Source organism: Paroedura picta, chromosome 7 (genome assembly GCF_049243985.1).
Source record: "Paroedura picta isolate Pp20150507F chromosome 7, Ppicta_v3.0, whole genome shotgun sequence".
Classification (NCBI taxonomy): domain Eukaryota; kingdom Metazoa; phylum Chordata; class Lepidosauria; order Squamata; family Gekkonidae; genus Paroedura; species Paroedura picta.
Genome location: NC_135375.1, coordinates 58,044,112 through 58,058,667, shown reverse-complemented (window position 1 = coordinate 58,058,667; position 14,556 = coordinate 58,044,112). Strand labels below are relative to the sequence as shown.

At 37.7% G+C, this 14,556-nt stretch overlaps 1 protein-coding gene across 2 annotated transcripts in view; it reads right to left on the bottom strand.

Moving 5' to 3' along the window:
• Window positions 1–14,556, bottom strand: part of SLC12A2 (solute carrier family 12 member 2) — a 57,625-nt gene that overhangs the window by 28,077 nt on the left and 14,992 nt on the right. For both annotated transcript variants that reach the window (XM_077344467.1, XM_077344466.1), the window contains exons 3-10: window positions 11,462–11,537; window positions 10,184–10,279; window positions 8,944–9,083; window positions 8,287–8,397; window positions 7,367–7,475; window positions 4,466–4,593; window positions 4,298–4,382; window positions 1,081–1,232 (exon numbers count right to left, since the gene is read on the bottom strand). In XM_077344467.1, the coding sequence (XP_077200582.1) occupies window positions 1,081–1,232; window positions 4,298–4,382; window positions 4,466–4,593; window positions 7,367–7,475; window positions 8,287–8,397; window positions 8,944–9,083; window positions 10,184–10,279; window positions 11,462–11,537 (897 nt within the window). The remainder of the gene's footprint in view (window positions 1–1,080; window positions 1,233–4,297; window positions 4,383–4,465; window positions 4,594–7,366; window positions 7,476–8,286; window positions 8,398–8,943; window positions 9,084–10,183; window positions 10,280–11,461; window positions 11,538–14,556) is intronic.

Below are 14,556 nucleotides of genomic sequence, written 5' to 3'. Positions count from 1 at the left end.
TGCACAATAAGCAAGGGGCTAAATACAGGTTTTGAAGAAGTCTGAAAGCCACTATAAAATCTTCTGAGTCATGAAAAGGAAACAGTGCGGATATTTATCGATCAACGGAACTGTTATACAACTTCTTCATTTCAGTGAGGGTTCTGCAAAACACCTATACATGATCTAACAGGGTTGGAATGGGGGGCTTGCATAGCAGTAATGCTTGATATGTTCTACAAAGTTCTCAGAACTGGAGACTTTTAAAGCTATTTAAACAGTTAGTTAAGATTGACTCAGAACTATTGGATGAGTTCCATAATATAACTTAGTTACATAATTCCTAAAGGGATTTGTTCCACAAACTATTCATTCACAAACATTTAGTTTACAGGAAAACGTGTGGTAAGTATTAAGCAGTTCACTTCCTAAGGAACCTCAGATGCTACTTCCAAATCAATAGACAAAACTAAGTCTTAATTATTCCAAGCTATTTGCAGTAGTTAAAAGAATATCTTGAGCATATGGATTTACTCTTGTTGATCCAGCTGCTAGCTGCCGCCAAAAGCCACCTTAAAGCTGCCTGGCCAGGGGCCAGGGGAGGGAACCCTTTCAAGGTCCATTCTTAGGAACGGGATTTGAGGCTAGTATTTATATATCAAGATAGGAGTGATACAGATATCATCATCACAAAAGAACAGTATGTGATGATGTTAATGGGGCAAGTAGTATCCTTCTCCATACATTTTAAATGGGGAAAATATCTGTTTCAGACACATTTGCTAAATAGGTTTTACAGACTTGCATATTTTAAAAACCTGTGTGACTAGAGATAACAATAAAAGTAGCATGCACATCATAAAAAAAGTAAGTAGCATGCAGACTCTGAATATTATGAACCAAGCACAAGCAAAAGCCACCAGCAAACACACATTCTTTCTTCCTATTAACTTTAAAAGTTTTCAGCGAAAAGAGTTGTAGATTAAACATTTGGCCAGACATTTATTATGTGCACATAACACTCTATTGTAGTCTGCTCCCAAACACAGAAAACATCAAGAAAACACTCAGTTTACACTGCCAAGAGAAGTCACTGCGCACCTGGAAGTTGTTCATTAGCCCATAAGGGCATGCTGTCTTTTCACAGGAGGAGAAGTCAAACTTCAACTTGCAAGCTGCAGTAGTGCAATTTGTTAGCTCATAGATAATTGTATCATTGATGTTCCCAGTTGCATCTCGCACAACACAGGAACCTAGAACAAAGTATATAAGCAATTATCTTTGAATAGTGAAGCCAACTGCATCATATTTGCCTTCAATATATTCGAGAAAAGGAGGATTATTTCTAAATCTTTACTAAACAGATATACACAGGCATACAAACTCTCATCCTCATATTTTAGGTTAAGACTCAAGAAATCACAGGTTTTAGAACTATAAAACCTCTCTTTTTTGCACTGAGAATTGCACAACATTGAAATACCTTTAGTCAGTCACAAAATGTTGCTAGAACCAGGTGAATCTCAACTATCTTAAAATACTAGCCCAGACAGATATGGAGATATTTGTACTATTAGTGCACAGGTACGGAAAAATATGTAGTATTTGTCCACCAGCATGTAAATTAGAAAGTATAATGTATTTGGATTATGACCATTTCAAAACCAGATACAAATCATTTTGTTCAGAACACTGATTTCCCAGACTTCTTAAAATGCCACAGACTGTAGTCTAAAAACAAAAAAGACATACAAGGCTCTGCAAAATCAAAGTGACATTCTGAGAAACTCATGTCTATGTTCCACAAAATACTGGGTACATATTTGTAAGCAGGCAATATCTATTTCCATATGTTTATTATGATGCTACAGAATGAAAGCTACAAAATTTATTTGGTTTTCTGCAGTTTAGACTATTTACACTTTACAATTTCCAAAAGTTCAAAATGGCTTGCTTAAACAAGCAGAAGACAACTATTTCAGCTGCTGGAATTTACCCAGGCAACACATACACAAATTAACTGTTGTATTTTGTCTGAAGTGTTTAATGAATTTGTACTGAATCTTCTGAACATTTTGAGCTGCAAAACAGCTACACTTCCCTATCTAAAAGCACGGGAAACGAAGATACTGCAGTTCAGTGCCAGACTAACGATAGATTCTTAATGCTGCAACTTGGCTCAACCAAACTGACTACTTTGGTCTCCCCTCCCGTCTTTTAAAAGCCACAGGGTTAAGTAAAAGTAGTCAGCAATTAATGGCCATATAAAGGATACTGATTTCCAAGAAACACAGGCAGAAGTCTACAGTGTGTACTCTTCTTTACTATTGAACTCAAGGATCCACACTGACATGCATGTTTCCTATCTATGTTAAGAGTCCCAAGTTATGCTACCATCTGTACTCCTGTCAGGATGCTACAAAAATACTGCATCTACTTGTAGATCATGATCCTGCCATGTTAACTTGTTTGAAATATTAGTTCATGTGTTTTCCCACTAGACAGTATGTATGGGGACACTTGGATTTATTGGAACATGAGTTAGCTGATGATAAACTGTCCTTCAACCAGAAGACACTCAAAAGTATTGGATATATTTGCAATGCTGTTTATATAGTAATAAGGCATTACGAAATTTTAAATTCTATAAACCTATCAAATATTGCAGTTTTACATTCTCAGTATGTTATAACAATGCATTTTATGTCCAGTAAAATTTTAGTCCAGTAAAATTAGTTTGGGTTTGATAGGATAGTAAGTATTGCATATATTTCAGCCCAGTCAATTAGTAAAAACTATGTCAACTGACCTACTGAAAGAGTCAAGTGAACATATTTTATTAAATTACTTTCAGAGATTGCATTGAAGGAATTTTTCTTTGCTTTTAATGATCTGCAGATTAACATTTTTTTAAATAACAAGGAGGTCCTGGGAATGATACTTATCATGTGATAAGAGGACAGCTGGGAGGGAAGGAATAAGAGGAAAGACCAGAGACATTAGTACAATACTAAGGTAAGTTTGATTTGATTTCTAAAAATACCAGCTCAATAGATCCTGCTAAAAATCTTTTATTTAGAACCTGGCTATATTACAGGATACGTGGAAAGCATGTACCTGTAGTAATCTGAAGCAAACAAAAAACAAACGTGTTAAAAACTGAGCATTCAAGTTATAAGATCCTACGGAAATTGCAAGTAAGTTTCTCCCTGAAGCTCATAGCATCTCCCTAGTTTGAACAGCGATGCAAATTGGATTTTTACAAGAGCATGCTGGACACAGGCTCTTTAGAGTTCTCTATAAGACTTGTATCCTGAAGTGTGCAATTGCAATCTGTTTACAAGATAAAAACCAATTATCACTCAAAGCTGGCAAGCAGAAAATAGTATCGGGGGGGGGGGGGACACAACAATTCCCTTTTCTTCCCATGTCAAGTAATAATAATTGGCAGAGACCCATCCAGATTTGTAGCTACATCTTAAAAGGACGCATGTCACACATGCTCAGTAATAGCTGCCTACAGAGTTCTGTTTACTCAGAATGAAATCACAAATAATGTCAAAATCACTTGTATAATAAATTGCAAATAAGCTCTGTGTATATTTGGCTTTCTAAGGCACTTACAAAAGTAGTCAAAATGTTGAAAGAAACCCTGAAAAATCTAAAATCAGTTTTCCAAAAACTTGAATGCCAATTTCCCTGCCTACTACTGAGAATCTCCTCCCTGCTATTTCTACTTTGTGTGCATATATGCACGTTCTCTCCTTAGGTGTCAATAAAGCCAAATGCATCATGTTGAAAAAAAAAAGTGAAACACTGAATATGACTAAATATCGTGGTTATAAAGCAGCCTGAATAGCCCTGAGAAGCTCAATCTCACTAGACTGTGGAAGCTAAAAGGGATCAGCCAGAATTAGATGGGAGACCATGAAGGAAAAACGGGGTTGCTGCGATGAGGAAGGCAATGGCGAACAACCCCTACTTGTTTCTTGCTTTCGATACCACTTGGTTCTGGGGTTACGATGAAAGCCGCTTTAAAGTTTCTGGAAACACAACTAGTTTTTATTACAGCACAGGAAGACAAACTTATCAAAACTCATCATGTTGGCTTATCCAATCTATTTCCAATTTTTTATCCAAGTTTAACAGAACAGAAAACAAATTGCTACAAGACACTAGTTGATGGAATTGTCTGAATACAGTCAGATTTATACCTGTAAAGGTTATTAGCTAGACTTGAGTAGCACCTTAAAACCATAAAGATTCAACAATATGAAAACATTATGTAATAATGAATAAATGAAAGTCAGCTATTTACCTACAGATACAGCAATTCCTATGTAAACCACAGTAGTTATTAAGATGGCCAACAGTGTCCCTTTAGGTATGGCTAATTGGGGATCCTGAAAGAAAAATTCAGTCAATTTTAAAATCCTACAAATGATTTAGACTGAATATGTAAGCATCAGACCAAAAATACACTCACCGCAAGATCACCTGAGATATTGGCACCAGCTAGAATGCCTGTTGCAGCTGGGAAAAATATAGCAAATACTGAAAAGAAAGTTTCCCCCTCTCGGAAATCTGGTCCAAAATTCTCTGAAAATATTTCAGCTGTTCAAAAACAAAACAACCAGAAAACATATATTAAAATATATAAATAACCACAGCAGCCATTCTTCACTTAAGCAATTCAGAAACAGTTAAAACTAAAGGAAATTACTCTAAGGAGACTAGTCTTTTAACCATTTTTAACCATAATAGAGAAACAACATATACTGAGAGATCTAGATCTCTGGCACATAATTGCATTGCAATGTTCGTTTTTGTGAGGGTGTTTGTCTTTCCTTAAACATAGTTTGTTATAGTTTGCTTTAAACGCAAGAATTCACTTGTAGTAACAAGCTATTTTAAAAGGACAGATTATTGAGATTTATCCGAGCTATGGTCTTTTAAAAACTGTCCTTTCTTCTATCTCCTTTTAGCTAAATTAATTCCTCCTTTTGCATAGCTAGCTGCTTCTCTGGTAGCATTCTTGCATACCTACATTTTCTAAAAAATGAATAGTCGTTACAGCTGGCTACAAATGGAAAAGTAGCATTAAAGTCCCCTGCCTCCCTAAGAATAGCAGCAGTAACTACAAGCTGTGGCAAAAGAAAACTAAAAAACCCTAAAAGCAAAAGAACATTAAAGGGAAAGTCAGAATTTCTGCTGAAGGGGACTTACTTCTGAAAAGACACACAATATGTGAATGGATTTTTATGGGGAATGCAGTGCTATACTACATGCTGTGTAAGACATGATCTTAAAAGGAATCTTTCTGCACTACAAAAAGACTACAGTGTGTAACTACCATTTGGTATGTCAAAAGAAAGGACCTTATTTGCTTTTTTCTAGTAATACTAATAGTTAAGAGTATCACAAAACCATCATACACGCACAAATACCTTGAATTCTGCCTAAATTTCTGTGGCCATGAGAAGGAAAATTTTCATCAATACGTTTCTTGCAAGAGACCTCCAATCCCTCCCCCCATTATTCCTTGATATCCTCTGTCCTCCCAAAAGAAGCATTTCATACATTCGTATTGTGTGTCAACACATGCTCTCAAACATTTCCTATCAGATGTAGCAGTGAGTGCACTCTAATAGCTCCCCCCTCATTCTCCACAAATGTTGCAGCCCAACTCACTTGAATCTATCTTTAACAATAGTAACTTATATCAAATAAAGCAGTTTATAATTTAACATTCAACAATTAGCAACTCCGTTTTTTCTGCACTGTGATTCTGTTTTTTCTTCTAATAGTGCAGTTGATGGTAGAAAGGGAATCTGGTCTTTGGTTGGTGATTGATGGCTTGTTCATTTGTCTTGACTGAAAGCCTGGGCCCTGTGCAATTGTTTCAGCTCTGGTAGGGCCCTGATGTTTTCTGGGTGGGGGCCAAGACTGACAAAGCCCTAGTTCTGATTGATGACAGATGAGCTTCCCTTGGGCTACGGAAACCCACCTGTCATCACCAGTTGGCTGGTGTTGATGAAGCTCTTTGGAGGGCATAGGTAGAAAGGCGGTTTCTCAGATACTTAGGGCCTAGACCATGTATGGCCTCGAAGGTGGTTACCAGAACCTTAAGCCTGATCCGATAGTCAACTGGTAGCCAGTGCAGTTGTTGGAGTGTGGGCCCTCCAAGGTAGAATCATAGAAACAGAGTTGGAAGGGGCCACACAGGCCGTCTAGTCCAATCCCTTGCTCAATGCAGGTGTTCCTTAAGTACTTTGGCTGTGGCATTTTGCACTAGTTGAAGTTTCTGGATCAGGGATAAGAAGAGGCCTGCATAGAACGAGTTGCAGAAATCTATCCTAGAGGTGACCATCGCCTGAAGCACCTATTTGTTATGGGCTATCATTCCTTCCAATAGCTTACTGCTGTACGTGACAGCTATAACCAGCACTATGTCATTTCACCCCTTCTTACTCATGTTTTCATTATTTTACAAGCAGTTTAACTTGCTTTTCATGCTTACTGGAGCAAGACAGAATGTATAAAATCATTTGTTCACTGAACACATGGGGGGAAGGCAAGGCATAAGTAGATGTGCTACATAAGATCAAAAAATGGCATACAGTCCATTCCCATACATGTCTACACAGAATTAGTCTTCATTCATGTAATGTCAGTGGGATTCACTAACAGCTGTCTGCACAGGATTATAGCAATAGGGAGCAATCCCAAGAATAATTTTATTTGACAGGGTTTACTGCCACAGCAATTTTCTTAGGACTACCAAAGACTTCCAGGGAGATGTAACATTAGACTTTAATACAGGGGTCCCAAATGTGTGGGTGAGGCCACATCTGATCATCGACCATTTTTATTCAGTCTCATCCCTCTTTCCCAGTGTATTTTAAAAATTACCCCTTTTCCTCTGTCCTTTGACTTCCTCTGAGCATGTATGTGTCTCCACCTCCTGTGGGAGCCTTTTCATGGTTGAGATCTCCACCCTATGCCAGAATTCCAAAGGAGGCCACAGATTCAAAATAGTAGTGGACCTTTGGGTTAGTGTGTGTAAACATGAACTCATGCACTGTAACTAGGAAATTTGAATTTGTTCTAGGCCAAACCCAAATGGAAAAAAGGAATATGTGCTTGATCTGTATTGGAATGACTGCTTCTATATATTAGTCATTCAAAACCTTTACACTCTGAAATTCACACACAGTAAAAAGACAGATTTTCTTCAGAGTTGTTACAATGTTGTTACAAGTTCAATGTGACACTGAAAAAGCATGTTCTATAACCAGTCTTCCAACTGGACAGGGCAAACTCATTGAAAATGTATTTCATACTATCAATCAATCAAACTTTATTATGTATTTCATACTACTCTTACCTTTGTAGCCAAAGAAGCCTCTGGGCTTCTTGCTCTCAAATGGAATAAATGTTCCAATGATAAAGTCAACAATAGCTAGTAACAGGATCACCAGTAGAACAATCTGTGCCTGTAATTTTAGAAGTCATCATCAAAGTCACTAATTGAATGCATTTCTTATCAAGTCATCAAATTTTACTAGGAAGATCAAAACCAGGTAGAATTGGGGGCATTTCCGCACATCAGTAAAAATAACGTTTTGCCAGCTGAATGGCAAAGCACTAAATGTTATCTCACTTCCCAGTCATTCCTCACCTTTTCTGCTGCCTTGCCTTGTCTGTCACCGCTTCACTCTTCTTACACACGTGTGCTGCTAGAAATGGCAGAAGAGAGCAACGCGCCTTATACGCGACTCTCTTCCGCCTGTCAGTCAATCCAGGCAGCCAATCCCTTCCTGCATATTTTATAATGGGAATTTCAGCATTCCTGCCTTTCCTGGGCCCTGGGGGGGGGGAGGGTTAGGGTTTGAGGTAGAGCCTCCAAACATTCAGGGTAGCTCCAGGAGGCTCTTCCCTGACTCCTCTACACATTTCAGAATGATTGGTCCAAGGGGTCCACATCTAGGGGCCTCCTTAAGAGGGTGCCGCCATCCCTCCATTATATTCTATGGGATGGACTTTTTTCACCCTAGCTACAGGCAGATATTTGTTTCATAAGCAAGAGTTAGATATTTGCAGCACAAAACAGCTATTTTGCCAAGGCAATTTCAAGAACCTTCATCTGATATTTGTATTATGATCTCAAGTCCAGTTACTACAAGAATGTCATCCACTCAGAAATCTGAACATTAAGGCCTGAATTCCAACATCTAAAAAAAAAGTATGGATTTTCTATATTATTTATTTTCTCTGAACACTAAATAGTTGGAATGTAATACTTACTTTAGCTTCCCATTCCATTCCTGCTACAGAGATGCCCAACAAGATGACAATTGTTATGGCTCCTATAATTCTGATATCATTTGTTCCATCCAACATAACAGCACCATGTTCCTATGAGAAAAAAATCATGGTTGGTGCTTGCCTTTGTACTTGCTTAGTTAATACATTATTTTCAATTTTGGTTTGGAGGGCGAGGGCAAGGGTGATCTAAATAAATTTTTAATGTAGTTATAAGCAAGGATCCAAATACTTGTTTAGATGCATTGCACTCAGCCCAACAGATTTTCAACTTCTTTTCTTAGCAAATCTCACATGGCTTCGTGAATTTCAGACATTCTTTGGGCATGAAGCATGAGGAGCAGTTACTAGAGAAACTTTATGGTTCCCAGAATCTTTCAGGACTTTACAAAACTAATTTTACAGGTCATAATGTAAATTTTATGGAGAATAGATAGTAAGATTGACTACGTATCAAAGCCATGGTGCAAAAGCGCTATGAATACTACCTACTCATCTAAACTCAATACATTCAACAATGTATTTTATACCATAATTTATAGTGAATTTAACAAATGCATTATTCCAGTCTGTAAATAAAGCAGAAGACTGATCTTATTCTGTATGATTACAACAGGTAAATGAGAACAAATAGCTTACCTTAAGCAGTTCTACAACAGTTTCCGCAAAGCCAACAACATACATGGCTACAGCAACTGCATTAGCAAATGCAAAGATCAAGCCAATTGCACCACCAAATTCTGGACCCAAGCTTCTGGAAATCAGATAATATGCTCCTCCTGGGGGGGGGGGGAATGTTTTCAATGAATAAAAGAATAAATAACTATAAATACAAAAGTCTATTTAACATATTACATACGAGCATATAGCAGATTCATGCACTTGTTTGCTACTGCAAGTTCAGGCTTTAATATTAATTTGTTTTGGACTACCTGTCCCCCAATTTCAGAGCCCTAGTTCATCAGAAAGTAGCCTAATTATTTTATGTACATCCCTGAGTCAATCAGGAAGGTCTGACACCTTCGGCCTCCCTATGAAAATACAAGGTTTCACAGAAATAGGACAAGAATTTGCTATATATTTAATGTTTGAAAAGGGGCTGGGATATGTTTTTAACACTTTCCAATTAATCCTCAGACACAACCAGAAATATTTTGTGTACAATATCTTATTTCAGCTACAAGTTTTGCTATTTTACAAAATAAATTTAAAAAGAGTCATACCTTGAGCAATTTTCCATGTAGCAAACTACATCTGTTGTTCTAACTACAGAAGAATCTAGTTCATTTACTGTGCCTTGTTACAGACATTATTGAACTACTTTTCCCATTCCTTCTACAAGGACCAAATTGAATTAAAATTTGGAATATTTTAAAGAAGTGAATATGCTATTCTGTTCCGCCGATAGAAAAATGAATCTTAACAGTGTAATAATAATGTAAATACAATAAATGCATACTTAAGCATTAGCAGCAAACACTAGGGATGGGAACAAACCAGCTGACAAACTAAAGTTTGTCAACATTTTGACTGGTTTGTGGTAATCCAAGAAAAGCAGTCAGCTCTCCAAACAAAACAGATCAGGTGTTTGGTTTAAATTGATGGGAACCATTTGAACTCCTCCTTTCTGCTTCCTGTGGCTTTTCACGGGGAGCAGAAAACAAGGATATAAATGGCTCCCAGCCATTTCACTCCATGCTTTCTGCTTGCCCTATACTGCCCCTTTTTGCACTACAATGCAATTATAGGTTGACAGCTTATATAGCTGTATCACATTAGTTTCAAAGTAAAATGTTTAGAAGACTTGTTGGAAATATAAGGTACCCTCACACTACATGAGAAATTTAGACATTGAGATGCATAGCAAATTTGTTGTTACCTCCTCTCACAAAACCATTGGTAGCTATTGCTGATGTAGATAAGCCTGTGATAGTGGTTACAACAGTGGCCATTGCAATGACTAACACTGACAATCCTGTAAGGAGGAAAAGAGGAACACACTGAGTAATACAATTTTTCCTAAAATGAACATTATTGAGCAAATCCTGGTGTTTCAAACAATTAAAATGTGCATTCCAAAGGTATTTTAGTTAAATAACATTAAACAAACATTGAAGTTTAAGGCATGATTAACATATTTGTGCAAGATATTACTTATTCACCAACTAAAGTACTAATGTGCACTGCACAACTGAAATCAGGAAAATGGCATGTTTCATATTTTGTAGACATTGTAGTGGCTGCTAATTTCCATAAATGAAAAGGGAGGAAATGCCTTCTGTTAAAATACTGTTCTATAAATCTAACACTACGCTAATACTTCCAAGTATTAAGGTGGTATGAACTGGCAAAGACCAATCAGGAGAGAGATCAAGGTAAAAAGCATGATAAAATCATTGGCTTAGACTGCAGAAGTGGTGAACAGAGCAGATTCTATACCATGGATTATTATGAAAGAGGTTGAAAACAAAATGGGCAGAGTTATAATTTCCTATAATGCTTTATGGATAAGCCAAGTAAATTCATGACAAATAAAAAGAAAGTATTCATCCAAAATGTAATTAACTTGTGCGATTCACTGCTACAGGAGGTAGTGATGGGCCACTAGCTGGAGTCAACTTTATAAAGGTATGCAACAAATTCATGGAAAATAAGCTCATCAATAGTTATTCGCTACAATGGTTAAATGGAACCTCCATATTCATTTGACTAAACTTCTAAATTCCAGTGGTACCAGGGCTTTGGCCTCTGTACCTTACTTGTAAACTTACAACAGCCATTATATGATCCATGATGTTGAACCAGACTGATCAGCAGTCTGGTCCAGTTTCAGAAGGTAGTTACCTACCTTGGTCTGCAATAGAACATCTAGATTAGAGTCCAGAGCAACTTAGAGACCAACATGCTCTTACATGTACATTTTATTTCTGTTAGTTTTTTCTACTGAAGGAAAAAGTAACAAACATATTTTGCTTTGGAGCTATATAGAAAAGGTACAACTTTGAAGGCACTATGCCTCTTAACAGAAGTAATATAGATGGGGGCTAGGCAGAATGTCAGGACTACCATGTTTATAATTCAAGTTTCCTCTGTTTTACAAGCTGTAAATAATATGAAAATAATAAACAAAATATCTTTTAGATTTTGTTATACTTGCCTATACCAGCCTGTCCTACAATCCAGGACAGTCTAATAAAAAGCATCACACCCCATATATTCAGCATACATCGTACCTATAACATAAAAGCAAAGTTATTACATGTAATATACCTTTTAAGTAACAATGTTAATTGTTGCAGCTACTGAAAATGTTTTAAATAAATTAATCACAGTGTCAAATTTGGAACCTTGTTACTATAGTGCATACAAACATTTTCAAAAACTCACCACTAGTCTTTGGGCCCCCCAAGCAGAAAAGACCCCATCAGATACCACAGCCCATCTGGTACCTTGCATCTCCCCTCACTACGTTTTTCGAGTCCTAGACTGGTAGCCAAAGATGAGGGTTGGTTGCACTGGTAGCATATATAGCTAGCTTTTCTAAAAATACCATCACATCACAAATATTCATAAGATACATGCTATATGGAAAGAAGGTAACTGCTATGTCTGTATCAATGCAAACTGTGAATCAAGGTGAAATTTCCATTGCTAAAACCAAGGAATAAGTCTCACTGAACTCTGCAGGCCTTGATTTTTTCAGGACAGGTAGACGAGTGAACTCTTAGTGAAGGCTAACAGTGTGTGTGTGGGAGGGGGAGAGGAACATGGGGGCAAAACAGGTTTCTCCAAACAAATTATCTCTTCTTGCAAGAGGGTACAAGAAGCATGAGCCCCATTCAAATTACTTTAAGGAACATAGGAAAACTCTTATGAAACATTTTCTGTTTAAAACTGAAGAGTGAAACATTTTGGAGATTTAAGGTTATTGTTAAAGGATTTTGACTTCCTCTAAATGCTTTGTAAAACACATAACTAAGTAAAACACTCTACAATATGACACACTTACCTCCTGTATTCTGTGATCATGCATCATTAGATCTTTTGTGCCTACTTTATATTTCTTATATATTTTGCAGCACCATATTTACTGAAGATATTTAAATGCCACATTTTAGCAAAAAGCTTTCAGTGGCTTACAGAATAGAATAAAGCCACCTATATAGGACTAGCAAAAGTAGGATTTAAAACCATACAACAACAAAACCAAATGAAAGGTAACTGGCACCTCAGTATCATGTTTTTGTTTTGTTAGGTGCGAAGTCGTGTCCGACCCATCGCGACCCCATGGACAACGATCCTCCAGGCCTTCCTGTCCTCTGCCATTCCCTGGAGTCCATTTAAGTTTGCACCTACTGCTTCAGGGACTCCATCCAGCCACCTCATTCTCTGTCATCCCCTTCTTCTTTTGCCCTCAATCGCTCCCAGCATTAGGCTCTTCTCCAGGGAGTCCTTCCTTCTCATGAGGTGGCCAAAGTATTTGAGTTTCATCTTCAGGATCTGGCCTTCTAAGGAGCAGGCAGGGCTGATCTCCTCTAGGACTGACCGGTTTGTTCGCCTTGCAGTCCAAGGGACTCGCAAGAGTCTTCTCCAGCACCAGAGTTCAAAAGCCTCAATTCTTTGATGCTCGACCTTCCTTATGGTCCAACTTTCGCAGCCATACATTGCAACTGGGAAGACCATAGCCTTGACTAGACGCACTTTTGTTGGCAGGGTGATGTCTCTGCTTTTTAAGATGCTGTCTAGATTTGCCATAGCTTTCCTCCCCAGGAGCAAGCGTCTTTTAATTTCTTTGCTGCAGTCCCCATCTGAAGGGATCTTGGAGCCCAGGAAAGTAAAATCTGTCACTACCTCCATTTCTTCCCCATCTATTTGCCAGGAATTGAGAGGGCCGGATGCCATGATCTTTGTTTTCTTGATGTTGAGTTTCAAGCCAACTTTTGCACTCTCCTCCTTCACCCGCATCAACAGGCTCTTTAGTTCCTCTTCACTTTCTGCCATTAGAGTGGTATCATCTGCATATCTGAGGTTGTTGATATTTCTCCCTGCAATCTTGATCCCGATTTGTGACTCCTCTAACCCCGCCTTTCTCATGATGTGCTCCGCATACAGGTTAAATAGGCAAGGAGACAGTATACAGCCTTGCCGAACTCCTTTCTCAATTTTGAACCAATCAGTGATTCCATGCCCGGTTCTCACTGTTGCTTCTTGACCTGCATTATAGGTTTCTCAGGATACAAATAAGATGCTCTGATATTCCCATCTCTTTAAGAACTTGCCACAATGTGTTGTGCTCCACACAATCAAAGGCTTTAGCATAGTCAGGGAAGCAGAAGTAGATGTTTTTCTGGAACTCCCTAGCTTTCTCCATGATCCAGCGTATGTTGGCAATTTGATCTCTACTTCCTCTGCCTCTTCGAAATCCTACCTGTACTTCTGGAAGTTCTTGGTCCACATATTGCTGTAGCCTAGCTTGTAGGATTTTGAGCATAACTTTGCTAGCATGAGAAATGAGTGCAATAGTGCGGTAGTTTGAACATTCTTTGGCATTGCCCTTCTTTGGGATTGGAATGTAAACTGATCAGTATCATAGGTGGTACCTAATAAGCATGCCTAAAGAGATGATTCCAAAATCTTACACCTCAAGGAAACAGCATGGACACTGAAAAAGGCTTAATATCTTCATCAAAGGAGTTTCATTAATGAACAGGTGGTCTTCTAAATACCTAGATCACAGGGCTTTTAAAATTAACACTTGTACTTTGGACTGAGTTTAGAAATAAATTGGAAGTGAGAAGGCATCTTTTAAAGCTGGAATGTCTTATATTATAGCAGTTATCACTAGTCAATAATCTGATCACGGCATTTTGTACTAGCTGAAGTTTCTCAAATACTTTTTGAAAGCAGCCATATGGATAAGCTATTACTTGATCCAGCCTGGATGTTACAAAGTACGGGTAATTGCAGTCATCTTTTTCTAAAGACAAAGGTTCCTTAATCTTCAGTTGTCTGCTACTCCATCTTCAGAACTGTATATATTTGTAATTGTTTTGAATAAAATTATATTTATGCTTCTTAATCCTATCGTACATGTTAAATAAATATAATGAATTTTAGTAATAAAGCGAGTTTAAACATTGTATTTCAAGTCTTTTCAAATTCCTCCTCTCACACACTTTTTCTGGCTACAAGATTTCTGAAAGTTTTATATCTCTGTGGTAGTAAAAATACACTACTCACATACCAGTTATT